Raw genomic sequence first — 13,837 nt, forward strand, 5'->3', positions numbered from 1 at the left:
CCCAAAACCACTTACTGTTCTGCCTGCCAGAGAGGCAGATCACATTTCTTTTCATCTCAGAGAAGGCTGAGATCTTGTACAAAACGCAACTGACTTTAGATCTTACATTTCCAAGAATTGGAACATTCAACTTCCAAAGCACGCCTAATCAAATAAAAATATTTAAAGGCAGCAAGAGGAGATAAGAGCAGTCAGGAAAAAAGGCTCCCTGGGAACATACACATTTCCATAAGACTAATGAGCACACTAAACAACAGACCACTAGAAGTCAGTATTTAGACATTTATTTCAGATATGCAGTTTACACGCATATTATTGAGCAAAACCGAACTGCAAATATACAAATACTGTAACAAGCATTACCAAATAACGTAACTGGCACTAGTGTTATAAGCTATTACTGAAACTGGTGAGGATAAGTCATGGAAGAGGACTGTAGCTCATGGCATTGTTTTCATCCAATCAAACCTCCAGTAGCACCATAATGGCAATACATGAAACACAAGACAGAACATTGTTAACTGTTATTCTGAGATTCACAACTTTTTTCATTTTAGTGAATTACTTAGCAAAAAATGTTAACAGTGCAGGCGCTTTGGCCAACTTCAGCTTGTGTTCAGTTGCACATCTTCCATATGCAAAAGAAAAAGAAAAAAGCCAGCATATTTGGAACCCATCTTTGCATTTGGGCAGTCATTGCACTGCACTTAAGATTCTGGGACTGAAGACAGGCATGTCTTGCAAAGAGATGTCAAGTCCACTAAAGCCTGAGTGAGTCTTTGGTAGGCCAATACCTCATTATTATATCTATGACAGTCATTTTATTCACTAGGATTTTCTTTTGTGATCCAAGGTGGCCAAAGAGGACATTCTGGAAAACATTACAGTAAAATCCTCAGACGACCAGGCACTTCAAACCCAGTCTTTTCCAAAGGCACCAAGAATGGACGGGGCACCAATTTTCCCCCTAATGAAAGGTGACTGCATCTGCTTTTCTACAATGCTTAGAAATCACTGGATTGTTACTTTACAGTTTTTATACACTATATAGTAGCCTTACCTGCTGCATGATTGGTTGCATGAATAAATAGGTAACCCCACTGTTCTACACAGGTGATGTCTCCATTCCACCATATATTAAGTACCAATTTCTTATGTTTTGAAATTATGTAAAAGCCATAACCCTGCTCAAAGTGTACACACATACAAACACTTCTGACACAGGCTACATCCATCTGAAGATATGCAGTTCATTCTACATGCATTCTAAATACAGTGTGTCCAGTTATGAAACAAAATTGTCATTCTGAATATTCACTGTTGAAGTATGTTTGTATAGGTCTCTGCAGGTCTTTGCTTCCCTTAAATTTAAGAGTTCACACAAGAATGGTTTTAAGTCACTAATGCTCAGCTAACACCCTTTATCCCAAACCCCACATTTTCCAAGTGAACAGTGCAGGACATATTATTCATTTCAGCATTTAACATATTAAGAATTTACCAATTTTTATCTAAATACACCAAGTATACGCTTTCAAGCAAAGTTGTGGCAAAAATACAAAACATGGACATATTTGTACTGCTGTAATGCACTTGGTTAAAGCCTTCATGTCTCTTCATACAGGTCGAAGATCCATAGGAAGTATTTTGCCTTATCAGACAAGTATATAGAAAATGCAGTTGTATCAAAACCTTGCTTCTGCTGGTCACCTGAAACTTACGGAAGTCGCATGTGATTCAACCAGCTCTGACAGGGTTCTTTAGTGGCAAATATATTTTTGCAGCACTTAAGAGATTTACATTTCAGTCTGAATAGCAGTGCTTAATTCCACAGCCTGTTGTGAATGGTTGTTGTTTGTTTCTTTCAGTGTTTCACCAACACCTAAATCTGCATCTGTCGAAGATCCATTATTAATGCTTTCCTCAGCAATGTAACTCAGCTGTGGAACATCAGTGCTTGGGGCTGCTGGAACAGGCACAGGGATTCCACTCGGCTGTGGAGAGTTTTCCAAGCGATCGTTTTCCACCTCTGGGAGAACACTGACTGTGGTAAAGCGAGTGTGATAGTCGCTGGAGCCATGGCTACAGGAAGTTTTCATACTTTCCATATCTGAGCAACTGAACTCAGAGAAATGGCTGGAGTGCGAATCTGCTACAGATGGAATACTATCGCTCAGAGAGGGAGAGTCAAATTCACTGGAGTTTGTGCTTTGCTGCTCCAACAGCTGAGCATCCATGTCCTCTCTCGTCTCATTAATCTTCATGCTACTCTTCTTTCTCAGCTTACCTTTGCACTTCTTCCCCGCCGTGCTGTCCTTGGACCACTTGGCGGCGCCGGCTTTGCCCTCGGGCGGGCCGGAGCCGCCGGCGGAGCCGCGCCCGGCAGCGCCGCCCTCCTCCACGCTGCTGCTCCCGCTGTGGTGCCGGAACTTGGCTGGCTTGGACTCGATATCCACCTGCACTTCCAGGCTGTTCCCTTCCCTAGAACAGGGGAGAATCCGTCAGTGTAAGAGGTCGTCGGAGGGTGGAACAAACTCTTGCTGCTTTCCTACATACATCCCTCTCACTTTCACTGTGTATCTTGTAAGGAGAAATGTTTAACCAAATAAACAGCCCAAAGGAAAACACAAAGTCTGAACCACCAAACGTTTCACTGAGCTACAGCAATGGCGCTCCTCTTTGGAAATAAGCCTGGCAAAATGCGGGAAGCAGTCGCACGTCATTCCATTTGTAACAAAATCTACAGTTTCAAAGTGTAATCTTGAATGCAGAACAGCTGAGGCATGCTTAAAATAGCCTTTAATAAGCAAGGCTTATAAATATTCTATTTTCACCACATTTCCCTTACCTGTCCAAAGGGATGTAGGAGTTCAGAATGGATCCTGCCATTGCTTTGGTACTGGCATTGTCACTAACTGTTCCCAAGCTAACTGTGCCAGATTCTCCACTCAGACTGTATCGTTCTTTCTGCACATCTGCTTGTACTTCCAGTCTTTGAAAGAGAAAGATACATACACCACCACAACAGTTAAAGCACACTTTCTGAAAATTAGGGTCACATTGTACATGGCAGTAAGTCAGCAATTATTAAATAAAGTTCTCGAGTCACTCCAGTATATATGGGCTTATTCACCCTACTGACACATGTTCTCTGTTCCCAAGGTCAAAATTACTATTTTTTGATTAAAACCAAGCAAACAAAAACACCTCAAAGCAAAACCAGAGTAATTTCCTAAAGGTGTTAACCAAAAGTTCTGGATTCTTTCCCTCCTGAGATTTACAAGGACAGCTTCCAGGTTCAGCTACAGTTCTGCAGATAATACACTATACTCTAAAAATGGTAAAAACAATCAGAAGGGTACATAAATTCAAGACATGATAGTACCCATGTATCCCCTGCTGCAAATTACTACTAATCAAATAAGAGGCAGAAAACTGTGTTCTGTACTCTGCTTTACATTGTATTGCTATCAACTGCAATGGGAATAACAGAAACCTGAGCAACCTTAAGCTGGGCTCAGCAGATATGCCAGAAGCCAAATTACCAGCTTTTTTCCAAATGTCTTATTTATCTGTGTATGGACATTGAAAACATTGAAATTGGTGTGTTTTTTTTGTTTTGCCTTTTTTTTTTTTTTTTTTGTTGTTGTTGTTTTTTGTTTTGTTTGTTTTTTGTTTTAACTCTCAGCTCTTTAAAGAAGAGGGTATGTATATATCACTCAGCAGTCACAGCCTGGTACACCTGTCCCAGCAGAGGGGAATTCTTGATACTATTCCACACTCTTTATTCTATATAGCCTGGAATGCCAAATTACTCAAAATGAGCAGTGTTGGCAGCTGATTTAAGGAGCAAATTCCATTCTAAACACCACATGCTAACAATCCTTTCTACACACTCCCTTTCTCTGGGTGCAGGAGAGCCAACTACCAGAAAGGTCCAAATTCACACAAGGCATTGAGCATGTGACAAGAAGCTGCCACCTTGGCAAGGCCAGGTGTTCATCTGCCTCCCCTCCTGCCTGAAGTTTGTTTGGAGTCCACACTCCACCCAGGTGTTGTGAAGGCACAGCCTGGTGCCTGCAGACCAAACAAGCCAGCAGTTATGACTTTTGGGTGAGGTGCACCAGAGAACACAACTGCGTTAGAGAAGAGCTGCCTCCCCCTGACTCCTGCCTACAGAGAGCTCTCCTGGGGAAGCAGAAGATCTCAGGCCCCACTCAGCCTAAACAAAAGCAAAGTCTCAAGGACTGTGGTCAGGTGGAATCTCTTGAAAATCAGTAAGTTTGTCAGGATGAACTGTTTATCTCCCAGAGACACTTCCTTTTAAGAGGAAGCGATATGGAAAAGCAGAACCTGGGAAAGCGAGGCGGTGCCCTTGCTGTGCCTGCACGTGGAGCAGGGCTGCAGGGCTGGGCAGCAGGGCAGCAGGGCAGCAGGGCTGCAGGGCTGCAGTCCCTCACCTGTTGAAGCAGTTCACCATGGCACTCCCCGAGAGGCTGCCCGTGATGCTGGCCCCAGCCAGGGCCATGGTGCTCGCCGTCTCGCTCAGGTTGTCCCGGATGGCTCCGATCCTGTCCATGTGGCTGCCGCTGGCGCTCAGGCTGCCCGTCAGGCCCCCCACGCTGCCCTCCCCGATGCTGGGGTTGTGACGCGCCTCCGCCACTGACGTGGTATCTACAGAAACAGAGAAGGCTCCTCAGCTATGCAAGCAGCACTTAGTTGTTTCTGGAATGTGACCATGAAAGCTGTTTCTGAAATTATGCTGAGAAGAAGGATTTATAAAACACATGGTCACAAAAAGAGAACTTTGTGGGGAAAAAAAAAAATCCCAAAAAACCAGAAATAATTTTAAAAGACACCTTTCTTGGCGCTGCTATAATGGCTATGCCTGACATCACATACTTAAGACAGCAAAAAATTAACCACAGATAGGACATGGATAAAAGGAATGCAGAGAGACCCCATCACACAGGATAGTGCCATGTAATCAAAAACTTGAAGCATCAGACCAGTCTTTAGCTGGCCCTATCAAAAATAAAAAATCTAACCAGCTTCCACAAACCAGGATTATGAAAAAGCAACATTAATGCTATGCTAAAACTTTTACCTATGGAGAAGACTTGAGTTTGGCTTTGCTTAAAATGGGCAATAACTTTGTAATACAGCCCAGCACAAAATGACACAGAGAAGCAATTATCATCTGAGAGGTGCAATTTCAGCAATGAGCAGAAGCAGCCCCAAATGCAAGTAACTACTCTAGTATCTAAGATAGAAAATACAAGTCACAAAGCCCATATTTATAGAAAACACAACACTGAATTTTCTTACCTACAGCTGCATTTGTTCCACCAACATTTATATCGTTTTCATCATCAAATTCTATCCTGACACCTTTTCCATTGCCAGCTGACACACCACAGCCTCCACTTCGGCAGAGGGAAATTGGAACAACTCCATACACATAAGCCAGCATAATAGGAACACCAATACCTACAGAGGGAAGTAGAGTCTTTCATTAAATTGACTTTTATTTTAGAGCCTTTCATAAAGGTAATTTCATTTTCCACAATTACTTAATATTTGATTAATATTACACTTGAAAGAGATCAAGAGGGAGCAAAATTAAGAAATATTGGTAAATCACAAAGGTGAAGTGACAGGAAAGTACTTTCAGCAGGCAGAATGTCCTCTCTCAGCATTGGAAGAGAAACTTAATGATTGATGAATTAATACTTTCCATATGTCCATAACATAATTTACAAACAAAATTAAAGTCCTTTAAACATTCACAAAAGCTCCACTGGGGACTCCGCTGTTCCACATGAGAGGCAGAAATGGCAGACATCTATTTCAATTGTTACTCAGCTGAAAATATTAGTACCTCCACTACTTTAATAAGGGGTTTCAATTTACATCCACTTAAGGGAGACATGGCTTTGCTATCAATTTAATAGACTTAACGTTATTGTTACTCTGGGATTTTTCAATGTAAGTTTTCCTTTAAAAGTAAACAATTCAGTGGAGTACAGCATCAGGAATTAAGGGAAACCAGCTAAAGGAGCTGTAGACTAAAGCACACACAGATACACACACATCCATCCCACCACTTTGAGTGGACCATGGAAGTTGGTCCTTTGGCATATGAATTAAATCATCCTGTGGCTTTACTGATGGAAGTATACAGAAGGTACAAAAATCAGCAGATTGAAATGTGTCAAGTTGGCACATTCTGAAAAAGTCAGGAGAGAAGCAGACCTAATAGAAAGGCTACTCAGTCTAATCTAATTTAAGGGTTCCAAAGTCTCCTTCAATAGAAATTGTTCACATTCAAGGAGGAACTCCATACTCTTATGGTCATTATTTTGGAAACCACACAATGCCCTGAGACTGGAGGCCCTTTGTTAATGGCAATGGGGCAAGAGCATAACTCCACAAAATAAGACCCAACTGCTTTCCCTGAAAAGCCACATTTCATCTCTGTTCAGGAATGAGAAACAGCTTGAGAGAAATGAAGTAAGGCAGACCTATAAATACAACTATGAAACTCTGTGTCCCACCACCTGTTTAGCAGGGATCTGACACCACAGCCACATGAGAACAATGCAATGCAGACTGACACCAGTTTCATGGCTGGCATATCCTCATTTGCACAGTGGTCCCCCATTGATAACAAGCAGTTTAAAGCCACAGCTTTATGGCCAAATTGAATCATCACTGGCTAAAAGTGGCCTCATCTTCTGGACATTACTCTTTACTCTCTGAGCATTGCTTCTGGCACAAGGGGGAACACTGCAGACAAAACTGTGTGCACAGGGGGCTGATCCAGCTTAAAACTAAATGGTGTGTCTTAGTGTGAGTTAGCTATCCACAGCAGCTTACTGTGCAACTGTGAAGGTGCCTGTGCTGCAACAAAGAAGCAAGGCAGTGCCAGGCAAATCCCCTCCTTTCAAAAACAATCGGGGTTTACAGTGATCTTGAGATTACCTGGGAAGATGAAACAACTATTTTGTAAGGAACAGCAAGATTCTCCTTAAATGTTATACTCAACAATCAACGTGATAAAAAGTGTGATGTAATTTGAACTGACTCCCAGAGCAAAACAAGTGGTGTGTCAACTACTGCAATGTTAAGTGTAAGAGACTATTTTTGTTCTGCATGGAGAAAATTTTGATATGAAATTATTAAAATGGGAATAGACTCTGTGGCAACAGTTTTTTTCTTGGTAATTTAAAAAAATCTTTAAATATTTCAATCTTAAAAGCCAGAAGCAACAATGTGGAAACTTCAATTTTCAAGACAAAAATTAGTTTTAATTCTTCACGAAATGCTATATTAAAATCAAGTACTGTATTCTTGACTCTGCCCAAATAAATGAATAACCTCAGACTCCTCCTTGTCTTGGTTCCTTCACCTATAAAAGGAAACTACAACACTTAGTTGTGTTACTCATGAGTGTTTATAGAGTTCTGGTTGCAAGGTGCTACCAAGACACAAAACAGTAGTATTTGCTTACCTACAGTTACTGCAGCTACAACTGGAGAAACAATTACAGATAAGGTTACACCACCTGCTATAGCCAAGTTTCGCTTGTGCTTTGAAATGTCTTTGCCTTCGTATCGATTGTGAATCTTGAAAGAAGAAAAGAAAGGGGGTTTAGAGTATTAAAACATCAATAATACATTGCTGCAAGGATGGAAGAAGTGCAATCATCACTTCTATGCAATGATTTATTTCTTATCTCAAAGAAAATAAAATGTACACATATCCTAATTTTAGGCAATCTCTTACAAGTAAGAAGTCCTCCCACCCAGCAATTAAGCATTTATTCTCAGCCTCAAGTTTGAAGAGCTAAGTAATTGAAGAGCTTTGTTTAATCATTACTCCAGCTTACATGGCTGGGAAAAGTAGACAAACTTTCAGGATAAAAGAATTGCCACATATGATCAAATTGACACATCTTATTCCCAGTTGTCTTTTCCCTGAACAATATGGAGTTGAAACTTCCACAGATTACTAGATCTATAGAAACAGGCTGACATAACAGCCACAAGAAAGCCTTCACCAAACATAGCCTGGAGGGAGGGGAAAGCAGGAACTCCATTGCTCCAGCACCCCCTCAAGACAAGCTGTTGAGACAAGAAATATTTCTGCAAATCTGAGTCTTAGCTGTGCTTCTGTTTAGTGAGGAACTTGCTGCCCAAACCTCTTACTGATCAATCAAGTCTGCAGCAACTCTGAAATGTGACTGCCTTAAACTCACATGCCACAAACCCCACAGGAACCTGAAAGGCCTTTAAAGATCACTGTTCTACAGAGACTTCCCACATTTGTGTGTTTCATGTACTCCCCCTAGGAACACGGTTTCTCAGAGGTATGCACTACATCTGTCATCATTCTTGGCTAAGATACAATTACAAAGGAACAACAGGTATCTTAATGGCTGTCACAAAGCCAAGTTAATCCTCACTCCATCTAAGGAAGAACACAAAAAATAAGTGCACAAGAAGACAATGACAAAAAATGAGTTGCATGCCATGCTTTCTAAATAGCATGTTGTTGAATGCTGTGCTTTCTAAAATATAATTTCAGTTAGAGATTTGGTAGGGCTGTTCTCATTTTGGAATAAACAAAGTCTTTGTTCAGGCAAGGCTGGCAAGGAAAGGGCAGAGAAGGCACTGTGCTTTGTGCAAGGAGAATGCATTTACTTGCTCTGAGGTACATTGTACACAGAGCAATACAGAGCGAGGGAGCACTTGAATATTGAACATGCCTATGGATTAAAAAGGAAAAACTGAACATGAACACTCTAACAGTGTGAGTGTGTAAGAATTATAAACCCAGAAAGATCAGGTTTCATGGGGCTCTGAGCAATTAGCAGGATTGCCTAAGGCACTGAATTTTACTGTTATGGACAATTGTAACTCTCGAAACAAAAGGCATAATACAATAAAGAGACATCCATACATAAAGATTACTGGATTCCTTAAACACAAAGCAAAAAAAAAAAAAGAAACAAAAAAGGAATGGAAGGAAGAGGTTACAGAGTAGAAATTGATTTAAAACATCAAGATAGAAGGTCACACTGGTAGAAAGTACTATGAAATAAGAAACTTCTGGATATTGACTAAATAATAACCAAACAAAAATACTAAGCCAGAAGAGAGATTTCAATAAACACAAACCTATCAGGTTACAAGACTTATATCTATAAACCCAGAACACTAGCACTTCCTCAAGGAAACTCTATCAAAGCACAAGCACAAAGTCTTCCAATGCAAAGGACAGACAGAATGTTGAAAAAGAACAATGAAGCTTCCTTTACCAAAGCAGCAGCAGCATTAAGAAAATAGAAAGTAGGTCAAATTACTATGAATGGGTATAGAAGAACAGCATGAAGATGTTAGGCCAAAATCAGAAAGGTTAAACTAGAGGAGACAAAAAGCAAGGGATATCAAAGTCAAGAAGAAATTATTCTATGAGTACAGTGCTAGTAAGAGGAAGACCAAATTGGATCAATTTGCTGTTTAACAAAAATGAAAGACAGCCAGCAGATGAAACTGAAGACCTGTTCCTATTTTCTTTTCCCTTCAGTTGTCATTGAAGATCAACTGTGAGCCAGACAACTGGTGACAAAGAAGTAAGATCTGTACAAATACAGCAGACTGGAGTGTACTTACATGAGCAGATCTGAGAAATATCTCAGCAGGCCAAATTTCAGAGTCATTAAGAGTAATTTTTGAAAATTATTATTAGTAGGTGTCTGAAAAAAAAAATCCAGGAAAACTGGAAATGGTTAAATAGCAATGATAATCTTAAAAAGGGTACAAACCAAGAAGGTGAGGAAGTAAAAGACCACTGAATGAACTTTCATTTCCTGAAAACTGGGACTTTGTAAACATCAAAGCAAAGGTAGGAAACAAGAAGGTCACATTGAATTATTTTTTTTTTCAAGCAGAAATCATGCCTATTTAATTTTCTCCTGTAACAAGGTAAGTCAGCCTTGAGGATGGGGAGTAACAGATGCCACACACTGACTAATTAAATTCTTATATTCCTGTATGACACTCAAGCAGTTATAATAGTCCAGACTGAAAAAAAGGGATGAGAGAAATCTACTAAGCTTCATGTGAAACTACAGAAAACATGTGAATAGTAATTTTTTGTAACTACCCAAATTGAGACTCTTCACTCCATACTTCTTCTGAGAGATGTGCCCTGGATCCAAGAGTATTGAACATTTTCATTGATGTGAAAGATGGAAGGAGAAGAACATGTGTGTTGAAATTCAGGCCAATACAATTTGGCATGGTTGCAAGAATGCCAGAATTCACTTCAGTCATGAGAAGCTGAAAAAATGGCCTGAAATTACCAGATGCAGCTGAAGGGCAATGACTTCAAGACTACCTGGAGGAAGAAGCCAATTGCCTGAATTACCAGTATGTGGGAAAGGGTTTGTGTTTTAGAGCGCACAAAATGAAGATAGCACGTTGTTGAAGAAGAGGTAACTGGTAGTTACTGGCACAGAATCACCCTTTCATTTAACTCAGCAGTAATGATGCTGCAGCTTCACTAATGTACTCAAAGTGGACAAAAAGGTGGCATGAACAACTACAAGGAAATCCAGTAGAGGGGAATCAGAAACCTAAACCAGTGTTTTCTTGACAGTTTGTCAAGAAAAGCTGGAAGTGCTAGGTTTGTTAAGAATGGACCTGAAGTATCATTAAATATGTAACAGCATATTGCAAAACAAAAGGATTCTCTGCATCAGCTGAAGAACAGAGCAGTAGGAATCTAATGTAAATTCTCTTCCTATACCTATGTTAAAAACACAAAGTATTTCTAAGAAAACCAAGCTTGAAGGACCTGTGGGATCCCCATCATCAGATATTTCGAAGTGCAAATATTTGACAGTGGTCACAGAGAAATGACCACTAAGCACTGGGGTACCACAGAAATTCTCATGAGGCTGCCCTCACAGACTAATGCTCTGATGAGACTTTAGTACATGAAAGGTGCTCTGTGATGGGGTCCTATTCCAAAATATAATGAGAAAAGCTAATCATGAAAATGCAATTTGAAACAGGTAATGCTGTCTTCTTCCTCTCCTCCCTTAGAAGGTTCCAGTGACTGTGTGGGACTAAGCCATAACAGAATAAAAAGGTCAAAACCCAACTGTAGCAGAAAATAGAGTACTTGCTAGAAAGAAAAAGATCAAAAAAAAAATACAGTGGAAAAGCTGCACACCTGAACATTTTGTCTAGCAGACACACTCCCCCTTCCCACCCCGACAAATGCAGAATTATGAGTCTGTGCCAGTCACTGCGAGAATCCACACTGGTAAAAGCAGAAAAACAGATCTTCCAAGCCATCACTTCAAAAAGCCTATTTCCAAAAGATCTAGGTAACTTATTACTATATCCTAAATTACATATAAGAATTGTTGATTACTTTATAGCAAAAGGTATTATATTTTTTAAGAGGAAATATATAAACTGCCTTCTGATTAACATGATCGTTTTCAGCTCCTTCCCAGAAGGAGGGAAATGAAGGCAGGCTAGCTAGCACCAAAGACTGTTCCAGATTGGTGGACTGCCCCAAGGCAATTAACAAGCTGCTGAGTATAAATGCTTAAATATGTGTATACAGAAACCTGAACTAGCTGAATTTTATACTAAAATTCTGGTAACTAGCTGCTTAAAAAAAAAAATTCCTTTTTTGTATTCCTTGTGGTCTAAAAATCGTTTAAGGGACAGAAGGGGAACCAGAGATCAAAACCAGAGCAATTCTGAAAAAGCATGCAGGAACTTTCATGGCAGGATGTAGAAACTGGAAATTGTTCAGTGTTTTGCTCTGCATGTTTTAAGAGAACCTAGACTCTTAAAAACACTGCTTTTTGTTCCTCTACAACTGACACAAATATCCTTAAACAAAGCAGGGGTTAGTTGCTTTGGTATTTTGGAGATTGTTTGGTATTTTGTCTTTTTCTTTTAGAGGCCAGTTAAGATACCCAACTGAACATAGTATCACCCAAGCCATACAATAGGTAAAACCTGAAGCATGTTGGGAGTTGAAGCACTTTTTACCTTACGTCCCACATACACAGGAATTCCAATAATCATAGCAGGAATAGCAATGCCAGCTATTAGGGCAATTCCTACAGGAGCTCCAACAAGTGTCCCTAGCTGCCACAGGATTTTCTTCTTACGGCTCCATGGTTTCTTTCCCCAAAATGTGCAACCTGACGGGCTAACAGAGAGAAATAAGAATGCTGTAAAGAAAAAGTAAGTAAATCAAGGTAGCCACACACTACTGAACATTTCTCTAGTTACTAAATTATTGTCCCTAGGTTCAAGTTACAGATGTAACACATCATCAGTTATTTAATCATATTTTTTTTGCCTTGAGAGCATATTTTGCAATGTTACAAGAAGCATATTGCATATTGCCACACACCAATCTTGACATCACAGTAACCTGTATAATCAGAACTTCTGTATTGCCTAATACAGGGACAATACAGATGTATTAAGACGACAGTAAAAAGACAGTGTGTTAATCCAAAATACTTGATTTGTACTACAAACATGTTGCATGCATAAAATGTACTAAATATTTTAAAATAAAAATAATTAAGCACTAATTTAAATACATGTATTGAAAAGTGACTTAATTCTCTAATACGAATACTTCAACTGTGATTCTCTATTCCAAGAAGAAGAAAGCCAGACTTACAGCACTTGGGAATCTCCTTCTATATACTTTAGGAAACAAATCACCAACCACAGAGAATTTTTTTTCTTAAGTGTACCTTAAATAATGTAAATCTGAGATCTCTTTCATACATAGCCAACAGAATTCACAGCCGCAGACAGCACAAGTCATATGATTGCAGCTTCCATCGTTCATTTTTATTATATAAGCAGCACAGCGTGGGCATGGCTTTATGTCATCAGCTGTTTAAAAATGAATATTAGAATCATATCAGTTCCTTAGACAATCAAATATAATCACAATACAGACATATATTTGGGAAAACTGATTGAATCATTATCTAAAAAACTGAAGAAGTTTTTTATAAGGTTGCAAATCTTCATTTGGCCATGACTTGGTATAAAATCTGTTTTTACAAACCTTGGACCTAGCAAAACTAATGAAAACAAGGTGTACTAGACCACATTCAAGTAATTGAATAGTTAATGCATGCTCTCTGTTCAAGGATTTTCTAAGCTTAATGAAATATATATTAGAATCTGACATTAAATATGTATGCTAACACAGGACTGATAATAAGGTCTCTTTAAATATAATCCTCTTTTACGTTTCATGCTCTTATGAATCTCATACTTTAATATTCAGTCTCCACTCTGTTAACGTATCTTAAATCCATCTCCCCATTCACATTAATGTACTTCTTTGGCACTGCTAACCTCCTCTTGAGTCCTTTTCACAGCCCTACTTATACTTACTAACTCCCCAAAAAATATAGTGTAGCAGAAAAAAACTCTGGAGAATCTCCATGTTCCCAAGTCAAATGTGGAAAATTGAGTTTAAGCGACCAGCTCTGTCAAACAAGGGGTCATGGAGCAATAGTGAAATACACACACACACCACAGTTGTGATCTTCACTCCTGCTTAGCACCTGTACTTTAGGACAAACTGTTTATACACAGCAGCAGAAATACCTTGCAGCTCCTAGCACAGAATTCCAAGTTTACTGCCTCGATGCTACTAGGTAAGACAAAGGGAAAGGAGAGCTCATACTTAATAGAAAGAATACCTAAAGAGGTGCAGAACCAGCAGAAAAAAGTATCTCTACCAAGCCCAGTGCACAAGGAGT

General features: G+C 39.6%; 1 protein-coding gene across 3 annotated transcripts in view; it reads right to left on the reverse strand.

Annotated features, from left to right (window-relative positions):
• Positions 1-268: 268 nt before the first annotated feature.
• The window catches only part of RNF19A (ring finger protein 19A, RBR E3 ubiquitin protein ligase), a 57,425-nt gene continuing 43,856 nt past the window's right edge, over positions 269-13,837 (reverse strand). For all 3 annotated transcript variants that reach the window (XM_041470785.1, XM_041470787.1, XM_041470786.1), the window contains exons 5-11: positions 12,809-12,953; positions 12,084-12,246; positions 7,514-7,628; positions 5,329-5,490; positions 4,461-4,674; positions 2,849-2,992; positions 269-2,481 (exon numbers count right to left, since the gene is read on the reverse strand). In XM_041470785.1, the coding sequence (XP_041326719.1) occupies positions 1,797-2,481; positions 2,849-2,992; positions 4,461-4,674; positions 5,329-5,490; positions 7,514-7,628; positions 12,084-12,246; positions 12,809-12,953 (1,628 nt within the window). In that variant the 3' untranslated portion in view covers positions 269-1,796. The remainder of the gene's footprint in view (positions 2,482-2,848; positions 2,993-4,460; positions 4,675-5,328; positions 5,491-7,513; positions 7,629-12,083; positions 12,247-12,808; positions 12,954-13,837) is intronic.

The sequence above is a fragment of the Pyrgilauda ruficollis genome, unplaced genomic scaffold, assembly GCF_017590135.1.
Source record: "Pyrgilauda ruficollis isolate IOZ18807 unplaced genomic scaffold, ASM1759013v1 scaffold25, whole genome shotgun sequence".
In the NCBI taxonomy this organism is placed as follows: domain Eukaryota; kingdom Metazoa; phylum Chordata; class Aves; order Passeriformes; family Passeridae; genus Pyrgilauda; species Pyrgilauda ruficollis.